The sequence below is a fragment of the Mixophyes fleayi genome, chromosome 8 (assembly GCF_038048845.1).
Source record: "Mixophyes fleayi isolate aMixFle1 chromosome 8, aMixFle1.hap1, whole genome shotgun sequence".
Lineage (NCBI taxonomy): Eukaryota > Metazoa > Chordata > Amphibia > Anura > Limnodynastidae > Mixophyes > Mixophyes fleayi.
In genome coordinates this window covers 87,621,293-87,640,070 of record NC_134409.1, presented here as the reverse complement: position 1 = coordinate 87,640,070, position 18,778 = coordinate 87,621,293, and the positions used below count along the sequence as shown (strand labels likewise).

General features: G+C 43.8%; 1 protein-coding gene across 12 annotated transcripts in view; it reads right to left on the bottom strand.

The window, feature by feature from the left end:
• Positions 1-18,778, bottom strand: part of DMC1 (DNA meiotic recombinase 1) — a 326,134-nt gene that overhangs the window by 173,453 nt on the left and 133,903 nt on the right. For 11 of the 12 annotated variants that reach the window (XM_075182845.1, XM_075182850.1, XM_075182852.1 and 8 more), the window contains one exon: positions 3,200-3,272. The exons of the other annotated variant lie outside the window; for it this stretch is intronic. In XM_075182845.1, coding sequence (XP_075038946.1) covers positions 3,200-3,272 — 73 coding nt within the window. The remainder of the gene's footprint in view (positions 1-3,199; positions 3,273-18,778) is intronic. 12 annotated transcript variants of the gene reach the window in all.

The window sequence follows — 18,778 nt, the reverse complement described above, 5'->3', positions numbered from 1 at the left end:
CTGGTAAAACCAGGGTCATGTTGAACTCCGTGCCTCGGTACTCAGTAGTGCCAACTGCTGGTAGGTGTCACCATCTTCATCCTCCTGGTTGTGACAGATCTGTCTTGCCCGGGGCACTAAAATGTCTAGTTACAGCTTTGTTCTATACCTAAAACCAATATTTAAGGATGTTCCTAGTTCCTTCTATTATGCATAGAAGGAACTGGGGGAACAGCTATTATGTATATAAGGAACTGGGGACACAACTATGAGGCACAGGAGGAACTGGGGGCACAACTATGAGGCATAGTAGGAACTGAGGGCACAACTATTATGCATAGGAGAAACTGGGGGCACAACTATTATATATAGGAGGAACTGGGTGCACAATTATTATGCATAGGAGGAACTGGGGGCATAACTATTATGCATAGGAGGAATGGGGGGGCACAACTATTAAGCATAGGAGGTGCATAGGAGGAATTGGGGGCACAACTATTATGCATAGGAGGAACTGGTGGCGCAACTATGAGGCATTGGAGAAACTGAGGGCACAACTATTATGCATAGGAGGAACTGGGGGCACAACTATGAGGCTTAACAGAAGTTGGGGGCAAAACTATGTGGAATAAAACTGGGTGGCACAGGTTTGAGGCACAATATGATCTAAGGCACAACTAGAGGGGCAGGCTGGGCCGGGGGTCAGATGCCCCCTGGGCCAGACACAAAAAAGGCTATTTTGGGCAGGTACATGGACAGGCCCAAGTCTATTACTTTGTGGCTTGTCCCTCCTCTGGGACCAGCCACCTTCCATCATTGGCCGCGGATCTGTGTCCCCCCCCTCTCCCCCTTGTGTGGCTAATCTTATAATCCAGTTCACATGGAACGCGCACCACGTGACAGGTGCCATCCCATGTGTGAAGATCAGCGCACGCCGACGGAACAAGGTAAGTGGTGTGTGTGTGCTGTCAATATAGTGTGTTTGCTGTCAATATAGTGTGTGTGCTGTCAATATAGTGCATGTGTGCTGTCCATACTACGTGTGTGCTATGTCAATATGGCGTGTGAGATGTCAATACAGCGTGTGTGTGTGTGATGTCAATAGAGTGTGTGTTTGTGTGCGTGTGTGTGTAGCATTTCATTATAATGTGTGAGGGAAGGGGGAGCATGTAAATATAATGTGAGAGGGAAGGGGGATCTAATTTAGTGTGCGATGTAGGCTTTTTAATGGTGAAGTGTAGGAGGGGGCTAGTTATTTAATGGGTGCTATTTTATTTGTGGGGTGGTGGTGGTGGGGCAATTTAATTTATTGGCGAGACTGTTTGGAGGGAGGCAAATAGGTTTATATATTAAATGTGTTTGCTATTTAATGTTCGGGTTAGTTGGAGGGAAATAGATCTATTATAAAACGTGGTTGCTATTAATTTAACACTGGGACTGTTTGGAGTTTTCTGTAACCATTTTTTTTCCAAATAGGGCATACAACATTCCAGGATCCAGACAAGCAGCAAATTAGTTAAGAAACCAGCACTCACAAGTGGTAAAAATGACAAGAACAGGTAGGAGAGAACAGGACAGTCTGCCAACTGTCCTGTATCTGGTGGGGCAGTCTCGAATTTGGGTGACTGTCTCGCCTAGGACAGTTGGGAGGTATGTCCTGCTTCACACTGTACTACTTGTGAAGGCAGAGCTGCGTGCACTAACTGTAGTGCACACAGTATTGCCTGGGTATTTGTCTAAAATGATAACCATGTTACATCATAGGGGTCCCCTGTCTAAAGTGCCCCAGGCCCCCCAGCATCTTAATCCAGCTCTGGGCCAGGGTGTCAGATTAACACCTAGTGCTCTACTCCTCCTTCCAGTATCACCCCTAATATTATTTGGTTTAGGTAAACCCTAAAACAATTAACCCTATTAGCATATGGGGGAAAACAAAAACATCAGGGGCCTGATTCATTAAGGATCTTAAATGATCCTTATTTCAGTCTCCTGGACAAAACCATGTTACAATGAAGGGGTGCAAATGAGTGTTCTGTTTTGCACATAAGTTAAATACTGACTGTTTTTTCATGTAACACACAAATACTTGATAGCTTATTTGTACACTGAAATTTAAAGTTGATATGTGTGTGTTACATGAAAACATGAGAACAGTCAGTATTTAACTTATGTGCAAAACAGAACACTCAGGAGAGTGAAATAAGCATCCTCTTCATTTAAGATCCTTAATGAATCAGGCCCCAGGTTTTTAAAGCAAACAGTCTTTTTGCATTTTGATAAATCCCATTATAATCAGCCAGGTATGTTTAGAAAAAAAAAAGTGGTTTAGGGAGAAGGAACATACAAAATAAAATGCAATATAAAGTGAGGTCTTATTTTTTGTTGCATTATTTATTTTTGTTATTTAAGATTCATTATTTATAATGATAAAGTATTGCTGGATTAAGCAACACTAAAATAGGCTCTTTTTATATTGATAAATATATATTGTACCGAAAATCACCCTTTAAGGATGGGCCGCTACTTATGGGCCAGAGCTGTGTGCTTGCCCCATGGGCTAAAGTCTGCCAGCCAGCCCCTGCACAACTATATGGCATAATATGAACTGGGGACACTACTGTGTGGTATAACATGAACGTTTATTTATAGGTCCCATTACTATTCATATTATAATGATATTAGTATGATAAAATAAGAAATAATTAAATAATATATAACGGTAAAACAAGTGCCGTATGGAACACCAACGTATACGAGCAAACTGCGACATATATATATATATATATATATATATATATATATACACACACACACACAACTGGCACTCTTGGGCTTGAATAGAGCTTTGCTGGCGCACAGGTAGAGAAAGGTTGCCGGCCCCTGCTCTAAAGAATTTCAAATCTCTTCCCACTTTGAGGCACACTATTACTTTGCAGATGTTGCTCTCGGGTGCTGAGGTGTGCAATGTGATATGCACTGGGAGTACCATTGAGGCACATCAGTGCAAAACCAGGGTGAGTTTCATAAATGACCTCCTGTAGCTTTCTTGTTTTCCATGCATAACTTCAGTTTTTATATTCCTCCCCAATTATTCAAGAACATTTAATTATCGGCTACTCAGAGGAGTTTTATTTCATCTGGAGTAAACTGCTATATTTATAAATGAAAATTCTAAAAAATAAATGTAAAAAAACCATGATAATGTCATTTTAAAGGATTCAATGTGTTTTCAGTATCCATGAATATCACCTTCCCTCCAGGATATCCATTGTTTCCAGAAAGCTGGGCAGTCACTGTAAAGTATTAAAGTCCAAATCAGGTTAGGAAGTTTCATGTTGAACCAGGACAAATAGGGTTGATCCACCAACACTAAGAAGATATCTTTAACATAACAACGTTACAACATTTATGAAAATATTTTGAAAGAAAACATATGTTATATGTAAATTTTCAGACTAATAGACATGCATTTTTTTTAAAACTACCTCTAGATTTAAATTTAAAAAAATTGCAAGATTAATCCATACAGTACATAAAAATATGTTTTACAAGTTCAAAGTTTTCTGTATGCAGTCTGACACAGTTACATGGCCTAGAAACAAAGGAATGCATTTCAATTTTAGGACCCTTTTTCCCTTGAAGATATATCACAATTGCACAGGAATGCAAACCATCTGTCTGCACAAATCCTTGGGATCCAGGATTTCTGATAGCTGACCTTAAGTTTAAGGTCCCCCTTTCATTAATTGCAGGGAAACTCAGCTTTGAAGATTCAACATATGCACAGACATAATGTGTGAATATTGTCCACGCTGTGTTTGACAGGGTAATTTCAAAAAGGAATTTGTAAAAGACTTGAAATGCTTGCAACAGCAATCAAAGCACAGATTTACAGGAAACTAGTACATAGTAAACATTCATCAGTCTTCTTTTACAACAAATACATTGTTCAGCATGCAGAACTCCTACAGAATTATGATTTTCTTGTTTCTTTTTATCCACTTGAAAAATATTTGTTTAAATGTCCAGAAGCGGACCATGCGCCATAGAACGCATCAAAGTTTAATTAATCTTCGTGCACAAAGAACACTTACTACATCCTATGATTTCAGGGGTGGCACATAGTCGATGAACAGTAATGGCGTGCCAAGCTCCAGCGCACGCATCAGCTACAGGTCTAGTCTAAGTGCCGATTACTAGTGATGATGGCTGAGTAATAATGCTAGAATATGTGTCAGAAGCAAAAATGTGTTTTATGTACAGCAGATGTTACCGGTAATTACATCCTAAGAAATGTATTTCATGGAAAAAAAATATATCAAAAATAGTATTTTTTTAATGCTTTGTCACTAATTAGTATATTATTAAAAGGTGAAATTAATTGAATAGTTTTTATTTTTTTCTGTGCGCACTTCTGTGACTTGGTCATTTCAACTTATGTTTACAAAAAATTATGAGTTATTTGAAAAAAGTGCAAGGGTGCCAATATTTTTGACCACGACTGTATGTCCACCAAATATATTTTGAAAGCAGAACACATAACATACTGTCGAAGTCAGCAAATTGGATAAAGTCATTTCAATTAATATCGAGCAAATTTGGTTGTCTTTGTCTGAAAAGATGTGTATTGCACGCCACGGTGTGGAAGGGCGTATGCAGCCACAGCACGTGGCAATAGTGGTTTTTACACATTTACACACATTCGCACCTATACGCATCTTTGTAAATAGTACACATCAATTATAGTCACAACACATAGTTATTTATGTCGAAATATAGTAGTGTTTATGTGTAATATTATAAGTTATATGCACATTAGTAATACATATGATACAGGTTAAAGGAAACGTGTCATGTCTGGTATCATATTGATCCCCTTTACATCAGCAGCTGTCCGGTTCATTCCGCGAAGGGATCGCAGATTGCATACTCTAGTTATTGATGTTAGGGAATAAACCTTTAATATGATGCTGACTATAAAATGCTAATGGACTAGTTGTAACTGGAGTCTTGGCGGGAAGAAAGGAGCACATCCCCTGGAGAGATGACCCCCACCTTTGGATTCTTTAGTTTGAACTAGCCTATGATCTGCAACCCCCTGGACCTTCCTGAAGCCTGAACCAATAGAAGCAAGGCACACCATCTGCATTGTTTTACTGTATTTCTGTTTGTTACATAGTTACATAGTTGATGAGGTTGAAAAAAGACACCAGTCCATCAAGTTCAACCTATTTTGGATCTCCTGCGATCCTGCACTTATATTTGAAATTAATCCGGAGTAGGCAACCGCCCATCTGTTTCAATTTTGAAAATCCCCCCAGACTCAATATTGCAATCCAATTTTTACCCTATATCCACTACTATCCTTTATTTTAAATTAACGGTTGTATCCCTGGATACACCTTTCCGCTAAAAATTTGTCTAACCCTTTCTTAAACATATCTATTGAATCTGCCATCACAACCTTCCCTGGCAATGAATTCCATATCTTGACTGCCCTTACTGTAAAGAACCCCTTCCTTTGCTGGTTGTGAAATTTCCTCTCCTCTAACCTTAGGGGATGACCACGTGTCCTGTGTATGGTCCTTGGGGTAAAAAGTTCCCATGAAAGCTCTCTGTATTGACCCCTAATGTATTTGTACATAGTAATCATATCTCCCCTTAGACGCCTCTTTTCTAAAGTAAACATGCCTAAACTGGCTAACTGTCACTCACCGGACTGTGAGTGCTTCTTCCCGGACATTTAGGAACCGTGGCCGTCCTCCATCCTGAGGGACTGCGCATGCGCAGCCCTTTCTATACCTTCAGTGTATGTTCCTTTAACTTAATTGGCAGATCAGGCAACCTCCCTATATTAAGCACCTGTGGTCAACACCACGTTGCCTGATCTTGGAGTCTCATTCCCCATGAGTCTCTGAAGGTGTTCCTGTGTTTCCTCGTTTATTCAGCCCAGCTGATTCCTGTGGTTTCCAAACCACTTCTACCTCTGTGGTTTCCAAACCACTTCTACTACTGTGGTTCCCATACCACTTCTACCATCTACTCTATCATCGTGACTGTGAGCTGATTCCTATCCGCTGCCTCCGTGCACTACAGTCTTCTACCACTTCAACTCTACCATGTATCATTGGGACTGTTAGCTATGCCTATCCGCTGCCTCCGTGCACTGCAGTCTTTCATTCACATCCACTCACCTGTTCATGATTGTGACTGCCAGCTGATTCCTATCCGCTGCCTCCGTGCACTACAATCTTCAACCTGCAACTCGTCTGTGTTTCATCATCGTGACTGCTAGCTGATTCCTATCCGCTGCCTCCGTGCACTACAGTCTTCAACCTGCAACTCGTCTGTGTTTCATCATCGTGACTGCTAGCTGATTCCTATCCGCTGCCTCCGTGCACTACAGTCTTCAACCTGCAACTCGTCTGTGTTTCATCATCGTGACTGCTAGCTGATTCCTATCCGCTGCCTCCGTGCACTACAGTCTTCAACCTGCAACCCGTCTGTGTTTCATCGTGACTGTTTGGCTGATTCCTATCCGCTGCCTCTGTGCGCTTCAGTCTTCAGTCCTTGTCAACTCTCCCGTGTTTCTTTGAGTCTGCTGCCACTATTGCTACCCGCTACTCTCCGTGATCAACAGTTCCAGTTCAACTCTGCTCTCCCGTGTCCCATCGTTACTGCACCTGCTGGTTGCTATTGGCTACCTCCGTGTTCCCGCAGAGACCCGCTGCTGTTACTTCTCCGCGCTACTCATCCATCTACTGCTGATCCGCTCTCCACGCCTTCCTGTGTTCCCTGCTGGTCTACCTACCTGTGCGCTGCACCTGCTAGACCACCGCTTCACCCATCCAGGGACTTTGCATCCTGCCGGCCTCCTGCCGTTCAGGTATCTCTGCACTTCTGTCTGACTGCCTTCTCCTGAACCACGGTATGCATACTTCCCATTGACTGTGCTGTGTATTGCATACCTTGCTGGACTGAGTTGATTTTCCTCTGGAGTGTACTATCCGCTGAGTCTATTGCCATCATTGACTGTGTTATCTCATGCTGGATTACTTCAAGAGACTTTCTATATTGGCAGTGTTGTTCAGTCATTTATACATTTATATTGTGCATATTACTGTGGATCAAAGTCAAGGTGCCCGTGTATATATTGTGTTGCAGTCTCTCCCCGTGCACCTCCTCACATATATATTCAGTGGTACAACTTGCTAGTGGCAGACCACTGACCCCTGTTTACAGTTTCACCTGTTCCAGTATCCTCTCACATAGCAGTGGTACAACTTGCTAACGCAGACCACTGATTCCCCGGATACCTCCACTTGGATTCCATTCCTTCACTCAGACAGCGGTACAACTTGCTATCCGCAGACCGCTGACTCTCATCACCTCCTCGTTTCTGTTGGACATTCCTCCTCACTATAGCAGTGGTACAACTTGCTACCGCAGACCACTGACTACCTTCACGTGTCCTTTGTCCATACAGTTCCTTGTGTATTACTACCTCCATATTGCCAGTGCTGCTAGTCATAGACTTTCCTGAGCATCTCATCATCTGCTATTTCCTGTTCCGTGATCACCCTGCTACCAGAGTACCATATTACCACCTATACTGCTCTGGTAAGCCTATCACCTGGTGATCCCTGGGTAAAGACTCCTAGTGCCCGTGACAGTAAGATCAGGCCATGACAGACCCAGATACGGAACCTACCGCTAAAGAGATGCTGCAGCATCTGGTCAGCCGTGTGGAGCAACAGGATGCTCGCCAACAGCTGTTACTTCAATGTTACCAATCTTTAACCTCCCAAGGAACATCTGGACAGACTGTTACAGCTAATATTGAAGCTCCTGTGCTTTCCTCCGTTTCCCCAGTGCCATCCCAGGTGTCTACAGTTCCTACGCTTCACCTGCCTACTCCGTCAAAATATGACGGGGACCCCAAAACTTGTAGAGGTTTCCTTAACCAATGTTCAGTCCATTTTGAACTCCAACCTCAAAATTTTTCTACCCATCGTTCCAGAGTGGCCTATCTTATCTCATTGTTTTCTGGACAAGCCCTGGCTTGGGCCTCCCCTCTGTGGGAAAGAAACGATCCAATTCTACAAGATAGTGCCAAATTCATTTCCACGTTCCGAAGTGTGTTCGATGAACCAGGTCGTGTGACCTCCGCTGCTTCCAGCATTCTTCGTTTGCGACAAGGCTCCCATACAGTAGGACAGTATGTCATTCAATTTAGGATCTTAGCCTCTGAACTTCAGTGGAACACTGAAGCATTAGTTGCCGCCTTCTGGCAGGGGCTCTCCGATAAAATTAAAGATGCACTGACTACCCAAGAGCTTCCTTCGTCACTAGAAGAGTTGATCTCTCTTTGCCATCGTGTAGATATGAGATTTCGTGAAAGAGAGTCTGAGAAAACAACGGCTGTCAAAGCACCTCTTCGTTTAAACCCTCAATTTCGTCCAGCTCCATCCTCTGTGATTCCCATGGAGATAGGACGTTCCAAATTATCTTCAGAGGAGAGGAAACGAAGAGTAAAGAATAGACTCTGTATCTATTGTGCTGATTCCACGCATATGCTCAGCTCTTGCCCTAAGAGATCGGGAAATGCCAGGCCCTAACTAGTTCTGGAGAGGTGAGGTTAGGGTCCCTGGAGTCCTCTCCATTGTCTATGAAATCTAAAGTCTGCGCTTTCGATGTTACGATTTCCTTTGCTACCAAATCCTTTGAGTCACAGGCATTGATTGATTCCGGAGCAGCAGGAAATTTCATTTCTAAATCACTAGTGAATCAATGGTCCCTACCAGTGATCACTCTAAAAACACCCATTACTGTGACGGCTATAGATGGATCACGCCTCATCAATGGTCTCATCACCCAGAGTACGTCTCCAGTAACCCTTCAGATTGGTGTACTACACCATGAAGAAATTTCGTTTTTAATTCTTCCAGTTACGACAAGTCCGATTGTCTTAGGCCTTCCATGGCTTCAGTGTCACTCTCCCCAGATTGACTGGCGCACCCCTCAAGTTACGTCTTGGGGGTCTGAATGTCACCATCGTTGCCTCTCTCAAGTTATTCCTCTTAAAGTACAGCAATCTTCCATCTCATCTTCCTCCTCGGGACTCCCTCCTCAGTATGCTTCATTTGCCGATGTGTTTGATAAAGCTCAGTCTGAACGTCTTCCTCCTCATCGTTCTTGGGATTGTCCGATCGACCTTCTACCTGGCAAGACTCCTCCCAGGGGTCGGGTCTATCCTCTCTCGTTACCTGAAACTCAAGCCACATCTGAGTACATACAGGAGAATCTCCAGCGTGGGTTCATTCGACCTTCCACCTCTCCCGCTGGAGCTGGGTTCTTCTTCGTCAAAAAGAAGGATGGATCATTACGCCCTTGTATAGATTTCCGTGGACTCAACGCCATTACTATCAAGAATCGGTATCCCATTCCGCTGATCACTGAGCTATTTGATCGCATCAAGGGAGCTCGGATATTTACTAAGTTGGATCTTCGTGGTGCCTACAATTTAATTAGAATCCGTTCCGGTGACGAATGGAAGACCGCGTTTAACACCAGAGATGGGCATTACGAATATTTAGTAATGCCCTTCGGGCTGTGTAATGCCCCCGCTGTTTTCCAGGGTTTCATCAATGAGATCTTTCGGGACTTATTATATGTATGTGTCGTTGTCTACCTGGACGACATATTGATCTTCTCACAGGACCTGCCTTCTCATCACCAACATGTGGCAGAGGTCCTCTCCAGACTACGGAAAAACTCCTTGTTCTGTAAATTGGAAAAATGTTCATTCGAGTTACCCCAGATTCCATTCTTGGGGTATATAGTTTCCAGAGTTGGCCTGAAGATGGATCCAGACAAAGTAAATGCTGTACTACATTGGCCTCAGCCAACTACTCTTCGTGCCATCCAGCGTTTTTTAGGTTTTGCCAATTACTATAGACGCTTCATTCAAGACTTTTCATCCATTGCATCTCCCATTGTGGCCCTAACTCGGAAAGGGGCTAATACTAAGCAATGGTCATCTGAGGCTCTCCAAGCCTTTCAAATCCTCAAAGAGTCCTTCTCGTCTGCTCCCATTCTGCGACAGCCTGATGTGACACTCCCCTTCTTCCTAGAAGTAGACGCCTCTAATGTGGGCTTAGGAGCTATTCTCTCCCAACGCTCGGAGCAACAAAAATTACATCCTTGTGCCTTCTACTCTCGGGGTCTTCTGCCCGCAGAGAAAAATTATACTATCGGGGACAAGGAGTTGCTGGCCATCAAAGCTGCATTAGAGGAATGGAGATACTTGTTGGAAGGAGCTCGCCATCCGGTGACGATCTTCACGGATCATAAGAACTTGTCATATTTGCAATCTGCTCAATGCTTGAACCCTCGTCAAGCAAGATGGTCTCTTTTCTTTTCCCGTTTTGAATTAATTATAACCTTCAAACCAGCCGCTAAGAACAAGAAAGCTGACGCTCTATCTCGAGCTTTTGTGACGTCCTCTGATGTAGAAGAGGTTCCCAACCATGCTATTCTAGACCCCAAATGTATTTCTCTGGCTGCTTCATCCACCAAAATGCTACCATTTGGGAAGACCCTTGTGCCTCCTACTCTGAGGAGGAAAATCCTTTCGTGGTTCCATGCCTCTCGTTTTTCTGGACACGCCAGTGAACACAAGACCTTTGAGATTCTCTCTCGTAGTTACTGGTGGCCTTCAATGAGGAGAGACGTCAAAGAGTTTATTGCTTCCTGTGATTTATGTTCTCAGTTCAAATCCTCCCGCAGAACTCCAGCAGGGTTCCTGCGACCACTACCCATTCCGTCCAAGCCTTGGACCCATATTAGTATGGATTTCGTTACTGATTTGCCACCAAGTAAGAATTACAATACTATTTGGGTAGTGGTAGACAGATTTTCGAAGATGGCCCATTTCGTCCCTCTGTCCGGTTTACCTTCCTCGTCTACTCTGGCTGAACATTTCATTAAAGAAATCTTCCGCATCCATGGATGTCCGTCTGAGATTGTGTCAGATAGAGGAGTACAATTCGTTTCCAGATTCTGGCGGGCCCTTTGTAAAACCTTGGGCATACGATTAGCACTCTCATCGTCTTACCATCCGCAATCTAACGGACAAACGGAACGAGTCAATCAAGATCTAGAGACTTTTATTAGGATGTTCTCTTCAGCCAACCAAGACAACTGGGTAGAATTGCTCCCTTGGGCTGAATTCGCCCATAACAACATGTACCATGAGTCATCATCGAAAACTCCATTCTTTGTGGTCTACGGTCACCATCCGTCTTTTCCAGAATTTCCTGCCCTCCCGCCCACCCAAGTTCCTGCTGTGGAGACTGCTTGTCAGACCTTCAAAAATATCTGGTCTCAGGTCAAAACCTGTTTAAAGAAGACATCTAACAAATATAAGTCTTTCGCAGATAAGAAGAGGCGGGCTATTCCACCACTAAAAATTGGAGATCGTGTCTGGTTATCTACCAAAAATATTCGTTTGAAGGTTCCATCTATGAAATTCGCCCCTCGTTTTATTGGTCCATATAGGATCATTCAAGTTATCAATCCAGTATGTGTTAAACTTCTTCTTCCTAAGAATCTTCGGATTTCCAATGCCTTCCATGTGTCCTTGCTCAAACCTCTCATCATCAACCGTTTCTCGACTCCTCCCTCAGCACCGCAGCCAGTTCAAGTTCATCAGGAGGAGGATTTCGAGATTACTGAGGTATTGGATGCAAAAATTTCGCGAGGAGTCCTCCGTTTCCTCGTTCATTGGAAGGGCTTTGGTCCTGAAGAGCGTTCATGGATCAAAGCTGAAGATCTTAATGCTCCTGCCCTTCTGAAGAAGTTTTATTCCAAAAATCCGGACAAGCCCGGTTCCAGGCGTTCTGTGCCCACCTTTAAAAGGGGGGGTACTGTCACTCACCGGACTGTGAGTGCTTCTTCCCGGACATTTAGGAACCGTGGCCGTCCTCCATCCTGAGGGACTGCGCATGCGCAGCCCTTTCTATACCTTCAGTGTATGTTCCTTTAACTTAATTGGCAGATCAGGCAACCTCCCTATATTAAGCACCTGTGGTCAACACCACGTTGCCTGATCTTGGAGTCTCATTCCCCATGAGTCTCTGAAGGTGTTCCTGTGTTTCCTCGTTTATTCAGCCCAGCTGATTCCTGTGGTTTCCAAACCACTTCTACCTCTGTGGTTTCCAAACCACTTCTACTACTGTGGTTCCCATACCACTTCTACCATCTACTGTATCATCGTGACTGTGAGCTGATTCCTATCCGCTGCCTCCGTGCACTACAGTCTTCTACCACTTCAACTCTACCATGTATCATTGGGACTGTTAGCTATGCCTATCCGCTGCCTCCGTGCACTGCAGTCTTTCATTCACATCCACTCACCTGTTCATGATTGTGACTGCCAGCTGATTCCTATCCGCTGCCTCCGTGCACTACAATCTTCAACCTGCAACTCGTCTGTGTTTCATCATCGTGACTGCTAGCTGATTCCTATCCACTGCCTCCGTGCACTACAGTCTTCAACCTGCAACTCGTCTGTGTTTCATCATCGTGACTGCTAGCTGATTCCTATCCGCTGCCTCCGTGCACTACAGTCTTCAACCTGCAACTCGTCTGTGTTTCATCATCGTGACTGCTAGCTGATTCCTATCCGCTGCCTCCGTGCACTACAGTCTTCAACCTGCAACCCGTCTGTGTTTCATCGTGACTGTTTGGCTGATTCCTATCCGCTGCCTCTGTGCGCTTCAGTCTTCAGTCCTTGTCAACTCTCCCGTGTTTCTTTGAGTCTGCTGCCACTATTGCTACCCGCTACTCTCCGTGATCAACAGTTCCAGTTCAACTCTGCTCTCCCGTGTCCCATCGTTACTGCACCTGCTGGTTGCTATTGGCTACCTCCGTGTTCCCGCAGAGACCCGCTGCTGTTACTTCTCAGCGCTACTCATCCATCTACTGCTGATCCGCTCTCCACGCCTTCCTGTGTTCCCTGCTGGTCTACCTACCTGTGCGCTGCACCTGCTAGACCACCGCTTCACCCATCCAGGGACTTTGCATCCTGCCGGCCTCCTGCCGTTCAGGTATCTCTGCACTTCTGTCTGACTGCCTTCTCCTGAACCACGGTATGCATACTTCCCATTGACTGTGCTGTGTATTGCATACCTTGCTGGACTGAGTTGATTTTCCTCTGGAGTGTACTATCCGCTGAGTCTATTGCCATCATTGACTGTGTTATCTCATGCTGGATTACTTCAAGAGACTTTCTATATTGGCAGTGTTGTTCAGTCATTTATACATTTATATTGTGCATATTACTGTGGATCAAAGTCAAGGTGCCCGTGTATATATTGTGTTGCAGTCTCTCCCCGTGCACCTCCTCACATATATATTCAGTGGTACAACTTGCTAGTGGCAGACCACTGACCCCTGTTTACAGTTTCACCTGTTCCAGTATCCTCTCACATAGCAGTGGTACAACTTGCTAACGCAGACCACTGACTCCCCGGATACCTCCACTTGGATTCCATTCCTTCACTCAGACAGCGGTACAACTTGCTATCCGCAGACCGCTGACTCTCATCACCTCCTCGTTTCTGTTGGACATTCCTCCTCACTATAGCAGTGGTACAACTTGCTACCGCAGACCACTGACTACCTTCACGTGTCCTTTGTCCATACAGTTCCTTGTGTATTACTACCTCCATATTGCCAGTGCTGCTAGTCATAGACTTTCCTGAGCATCTCATCATCTGCTATTTCCTGTTCCGTGATCACCCTGCTACCAGAGTACCATATTACCACCTATACTGCTCTGGTAAGCCTATCACCTGGTGATCCCTGGGTAAAGACTCCTAGTGCCCGTGACACTAACCTTTCCTCATAACTTAATGACTCCATACCCTTTATCAATTTTGTCGCCCTTCTCTGAACCCTTTCTAGTTCCAAATTATCTTTTTTATAGAGTGGTGCCCAGAACTGTACTGCATATTCAAGATGAGGTCTTACCAATGATTTATACAGTGGCAAAATTACACTGTCTTCCCTTGCATCTATGCCCCTTTTTATGCATGCCAATACTTTGTTTGCCCTTGCAGCTGCTGCTTGACATTGAGCACTATTGCTAAGTCTACTGTCTACGAGCACTCCCAAATCCTTTTCTATTATAGATTCTCCCAAATTAATTCCATTTAATTTATAGATTGCGTTCTTGTTTTTGATCCCTGAATGCATAACCTTACATTTATCTGTGTTAAACCTCATATTCCATTTAGCCGCCCAATCCTCCAGTTTATTTAAGTCCCTCTGTAGAGAAGCTACATCTTGCTCTGATTTTATTACCTTACAGAGTTTAGTGTCATCTGCAAAAATAGAAACTTTACTCTCTAAACCATCACCAAGGTTATTAATAAATATATGCATATAAGCAGGAGCTTTTCATGTAGTGTTCAATCATCTTGACCACAGACCTCAAACCTGAATGACTGTTCACTAGATCCAGAGCGCCTGCGATAAGTAACGGCTGTACTTATAATTATTTCGCTTGAATTATTCTGCTACTTTTTGAGAATAAATATTTGTGCGTTGGAAACACAAATCGAGATTCGACAATCGTTATTGGATAGCGACAAAACGTGCATAACAATTTGGGGGTTCGCGGCGGAAGTTACGTTGCCGGATGATACACAAGACCAACGGATTTCAGTTCCGCAACAAAGGGTGGGGACGCGTCATATACAGGTAAGAACGCAATGTGTTCAAAACCTGAATTTTACTCTGTGTTGTGAAACCGAATGTCCGTTTTTGCATTATCTAGGGTGCGCTAACTTGAATCTAGAGACAAAAGAGAAAACTGTTTCTTTTTATTGTCATATTGCGTTTTATGTGTTACAGTGCTTTGCGTATGTGTACTTCCTGAGTACTTCCTGAGTTGCGCATGTGAACTTCCGGTAGATTTGCCACGTGGTTAAACAATCGTTTTGATAGTTGTTATATACGTATAATATAATCACTTGTGAAAGACTCTGAAATGTTATGAGTGTCAGTTGCTGTCTGAAGAGGCAGGTGCCCAACTGGTGAACGGTATATTAGGCAGATATACCGAAGGCGAAAACTAGGAGGTTTTCGCCAAGCGCACCCAATAGATCACATGGTTTACTGATAATTAGTATTAGTAGGCGGTGCGATCTGACCGCACGGTAAGGACAACCGTGAGAGTGAATTGGGAGAGCAGCTTGGAGGAATTATACTGAAAAGGCAGGTTGATTGTATCGACTTTGCGCTACCAGCGATAATAAACTCAACAGATTTTGTGGTAGAGCCGGGGTATCGAGGAGCTGATAGCCCTGGGGCCCACAGTGATATTTCTGTGTTAGGGGTCCTCGCCTGGTGCGAGAAGAAGCGAGTGGACGCGGCTAGTGGAAATACGTCCACGGCCATTAGAGATCTCTAGCGGTAGATTGATTATAGCAACAGGGTTAAAAGTGTTTGTGGAAGAGACAAAGTATTGCGGTATATTTGTGGTCCACATAGATATTAGTACTGTTCAACATGGGTGCTAAGCATACGCTAGAGATGGTCAGTGTACTGCCTAAGGGCCTATTGGTTCAGCGAGGTTTCTTATGTGTAAGAAATATGGTGAATACGCAACGGTTTATTGCGACATGTGGGTCAAGATGACCAAGGATTGTGTTAGGCCTTTCCCAACAATAGGAAGTTTTAATTCAGAGGTACTGAATAATGTAAAAGATAAAGTGTGGTTGATTAAGTCAACAAAAGTGAGAAATAAACATAATGATTGTTTAAAATTGTGGCAAATGGAAGGCAACACGTGGCAGAGCAGCAAATGCACAGTGGAAGTAGGCGCGGCGAAAAGCGCGCGCACCGCGAAAGTAGCCGTTGAGAAGCGTGGAGAACTTAGCGCAAGCGCGCCCCCGCCACCCTATGTGGTGGGAGGAGTAAGTACAGCCGTTATTAAAAATGAAAAAAAGGAATTTGCTAATATATATCCTGTTTTAAGTCAGTTTAAAACAAGTGCGTCTGATGAAGAAGATGAACTCACTGTAATTTCAGCCATTGCCCATGCTGTTAATATGCTAGAGGTTCAGCGTAAGTATGGAAAGGGGGCAATGTCTGAGATAGGTGAGAGTAGTGTGACCATTAGGAGGGATAACATCCAAAGTACTGAAATAGCAAATCCTGTTGTTATTTCTGAAGACAGTGAACCAGTGGGTACGTATCCAGTCCGCACAATATCAGTTCCCAATGGGAAGGCGGACAAGGATGGTGTAGTTCCTTTAAGAAATGTTACAATGTATTGTCCTTGGACTAGAACAGAATTTCGTTCCATTTTGACTGAATTCCTGGATCCTAGAAAAGAGTTGGCTAAGTTTGTCAAAGACTTAGGAAATGCACACGAACCAACCAATAAGGATTGGCTTGTAGTGTTGAGGGCGTGTTTTCCTCCCAATACTAACATACAAAAATGTATTAAAGATTGTTCGTTAGAGGAAGATGACACCTTGACAGATGAGGTTAATCAAGAGAATATAGAACAAATTGTCACACATTTAGCCATCTATTTTCCAGTAGTAGTGAATTGGAGTAAAATTTTCACCATTAAAAAGAAAGATAGTGAAACAGCATCAGATTACTTCGCTAGAGCTCTAACAGCGATAGCACGATTCATTGGAATATCAAACATAGGTGAGGACCCATACCACAGAGAGGTAGCTGTAGGGGTATTAATGGATGGCTTAGGGAAAATTTAAAGACGAGGGTACAAACCACATTACCTAATTGGAGAGGCGTCACAGTAGATTCTCTTAGGGAGCCTGCTGTGGAGCATGACAAAAACCTTTTTAGGAAAAAGGAAGAGAAAAGTGATAGGTTAATGACGGTAAGCATGCAGGCTCTAGAGGGAATGCATACACGACCACCAGCATACAACCCACATAAGAAGAAACATAAAATAGTCAGGTGTTTCAACTGTAACGAAGAAGGACATTTCATGAGAGATTGTAAAAAGGAAAGACTCAATACACATAGGGGTGGGTCACATAAATACCCTCCAAAGAGGAATTCACATAGACAAGAAGACTCATACCTGCCCGCGCACGTTATAGCAGCAAATGCTGCGCGGAAAAGCGATAGTCAGCGCTAGGGGTCAGGTCATACCTGTAATCTACAGCCAGTGAGGTTAACTGAGAGTCTGAGAGAAGAACCAACAATGATAGTTGACATAGCTGGTAGGAAACAAACTTTTCTTGTAGATACAGGGGCGGCCAGATCTGTGATAACCTCTCCTTTCAATCTACAGGTGACCAGTAAAACTATTCCAGCTATGGGGGTAACGGAAGAGTGTTACATTATCCTTTAACTAAACCCACAGAAGTTACTATCAGGCCCCTGCATACTAAGCATTCGATTCTCTTGGCTGCAGCAGCTCTTACTAACTTGCTGGGAAGAGACTTGTTATGTAAAATGGAATGTGTCAAGCACTGTACCCCAGATGGTGTATTCCTAGATACACCAGAGAAGGTCGTGCATGAGGTACAGGATATTTTGGACACCCCTCAAAGGTTAATGTTGCACTCTACCGTTATAGAACAAAGTCCATCTCAAGTAAAGGGGATGTTGCTGGAAATACCGGGATCCCTATGGACCAGAGATGGACAGGACACTGGATTGATGGCAAATGTAGCTCCTGTGATGGTAAATCTAAAAAGTGGTAGGATAGCTCCAAAAATCCCACAGTATCCATTAAAACCGGAGGTGGAACTAGGGGTATATCCTGTTATTGAGAGGCTGTTGCAACAAGGGATTTTAATTTGTACATCCAGCACAGCAAATAGTCCCATTTTCCCTGTGAAGAAGAGTGGGGGAGGGGCTATAGATTAGTCCAGGACTTAAAGGGAATTAATAAAGTTGTTGAGAGCCAATTCCCTGTAGTGCCGAATCCAGCTGTCATCCTCATGCAGATTCTACCGTCTGCTAGTCATTTTACTTTCATTGATCTATGTTTTGCTTTCTTCTCAATCCCTCTTCACCCTAACTGCCAATACCTATTTGCATTCTCCTACAGGGGAGTGCAATATACATTGACGAGACTACCCCAGGGGTTCATTGACAGTCCCAGTATTTTCTCCCAAGCCTTACATGACTGTTTGCAATCCTTTCAACCCAGCAATGGGTGTTTTAATTCAATATGTGGACGATTTTTTGTTGTGCTCTGATTCTTTTATGTTATGTTTACATGATAATAAATTGCTGTTGCTCCATCTCTCGCAAACAGGGCACAAGGTGGCAAAGGACAAATTACAGCCATGTCAGACTAAGGTCAAATACTTAGGACACTGTCTCACCCAGGGGCTAAGACACCTGACAACCGACAGAATTGAGGCCATACAACACATGACTCTGCCGCAAAGCCAGAAGCAAATTCGTACCTTCTTGGGGATGTGTGGATACTGTAGATCCTGGATCTCAGGTTTTTCTATTCTGGCATTACCATTGCAGGAGCTAGTCTCTTCCTCAAAACCAGAGCGTGTCGTACACACAGAAGAGTCAGAGCAAGCGTTCTTTAATCTTAAAGATAGTCTGACTAGAGCACCTGAATTGGGAATACCTGATTATGAAAAGCCTTTTGAGCTATACTGTACAGAAGCTGATAGTTGTGCAGCAGGTGTCCTCACACAGAAACATGGTGACGCTAGCAGACCGGTAGCATACTACAGTGCACAATTGGACACTGTGGCAAGATCACTCCCAACAT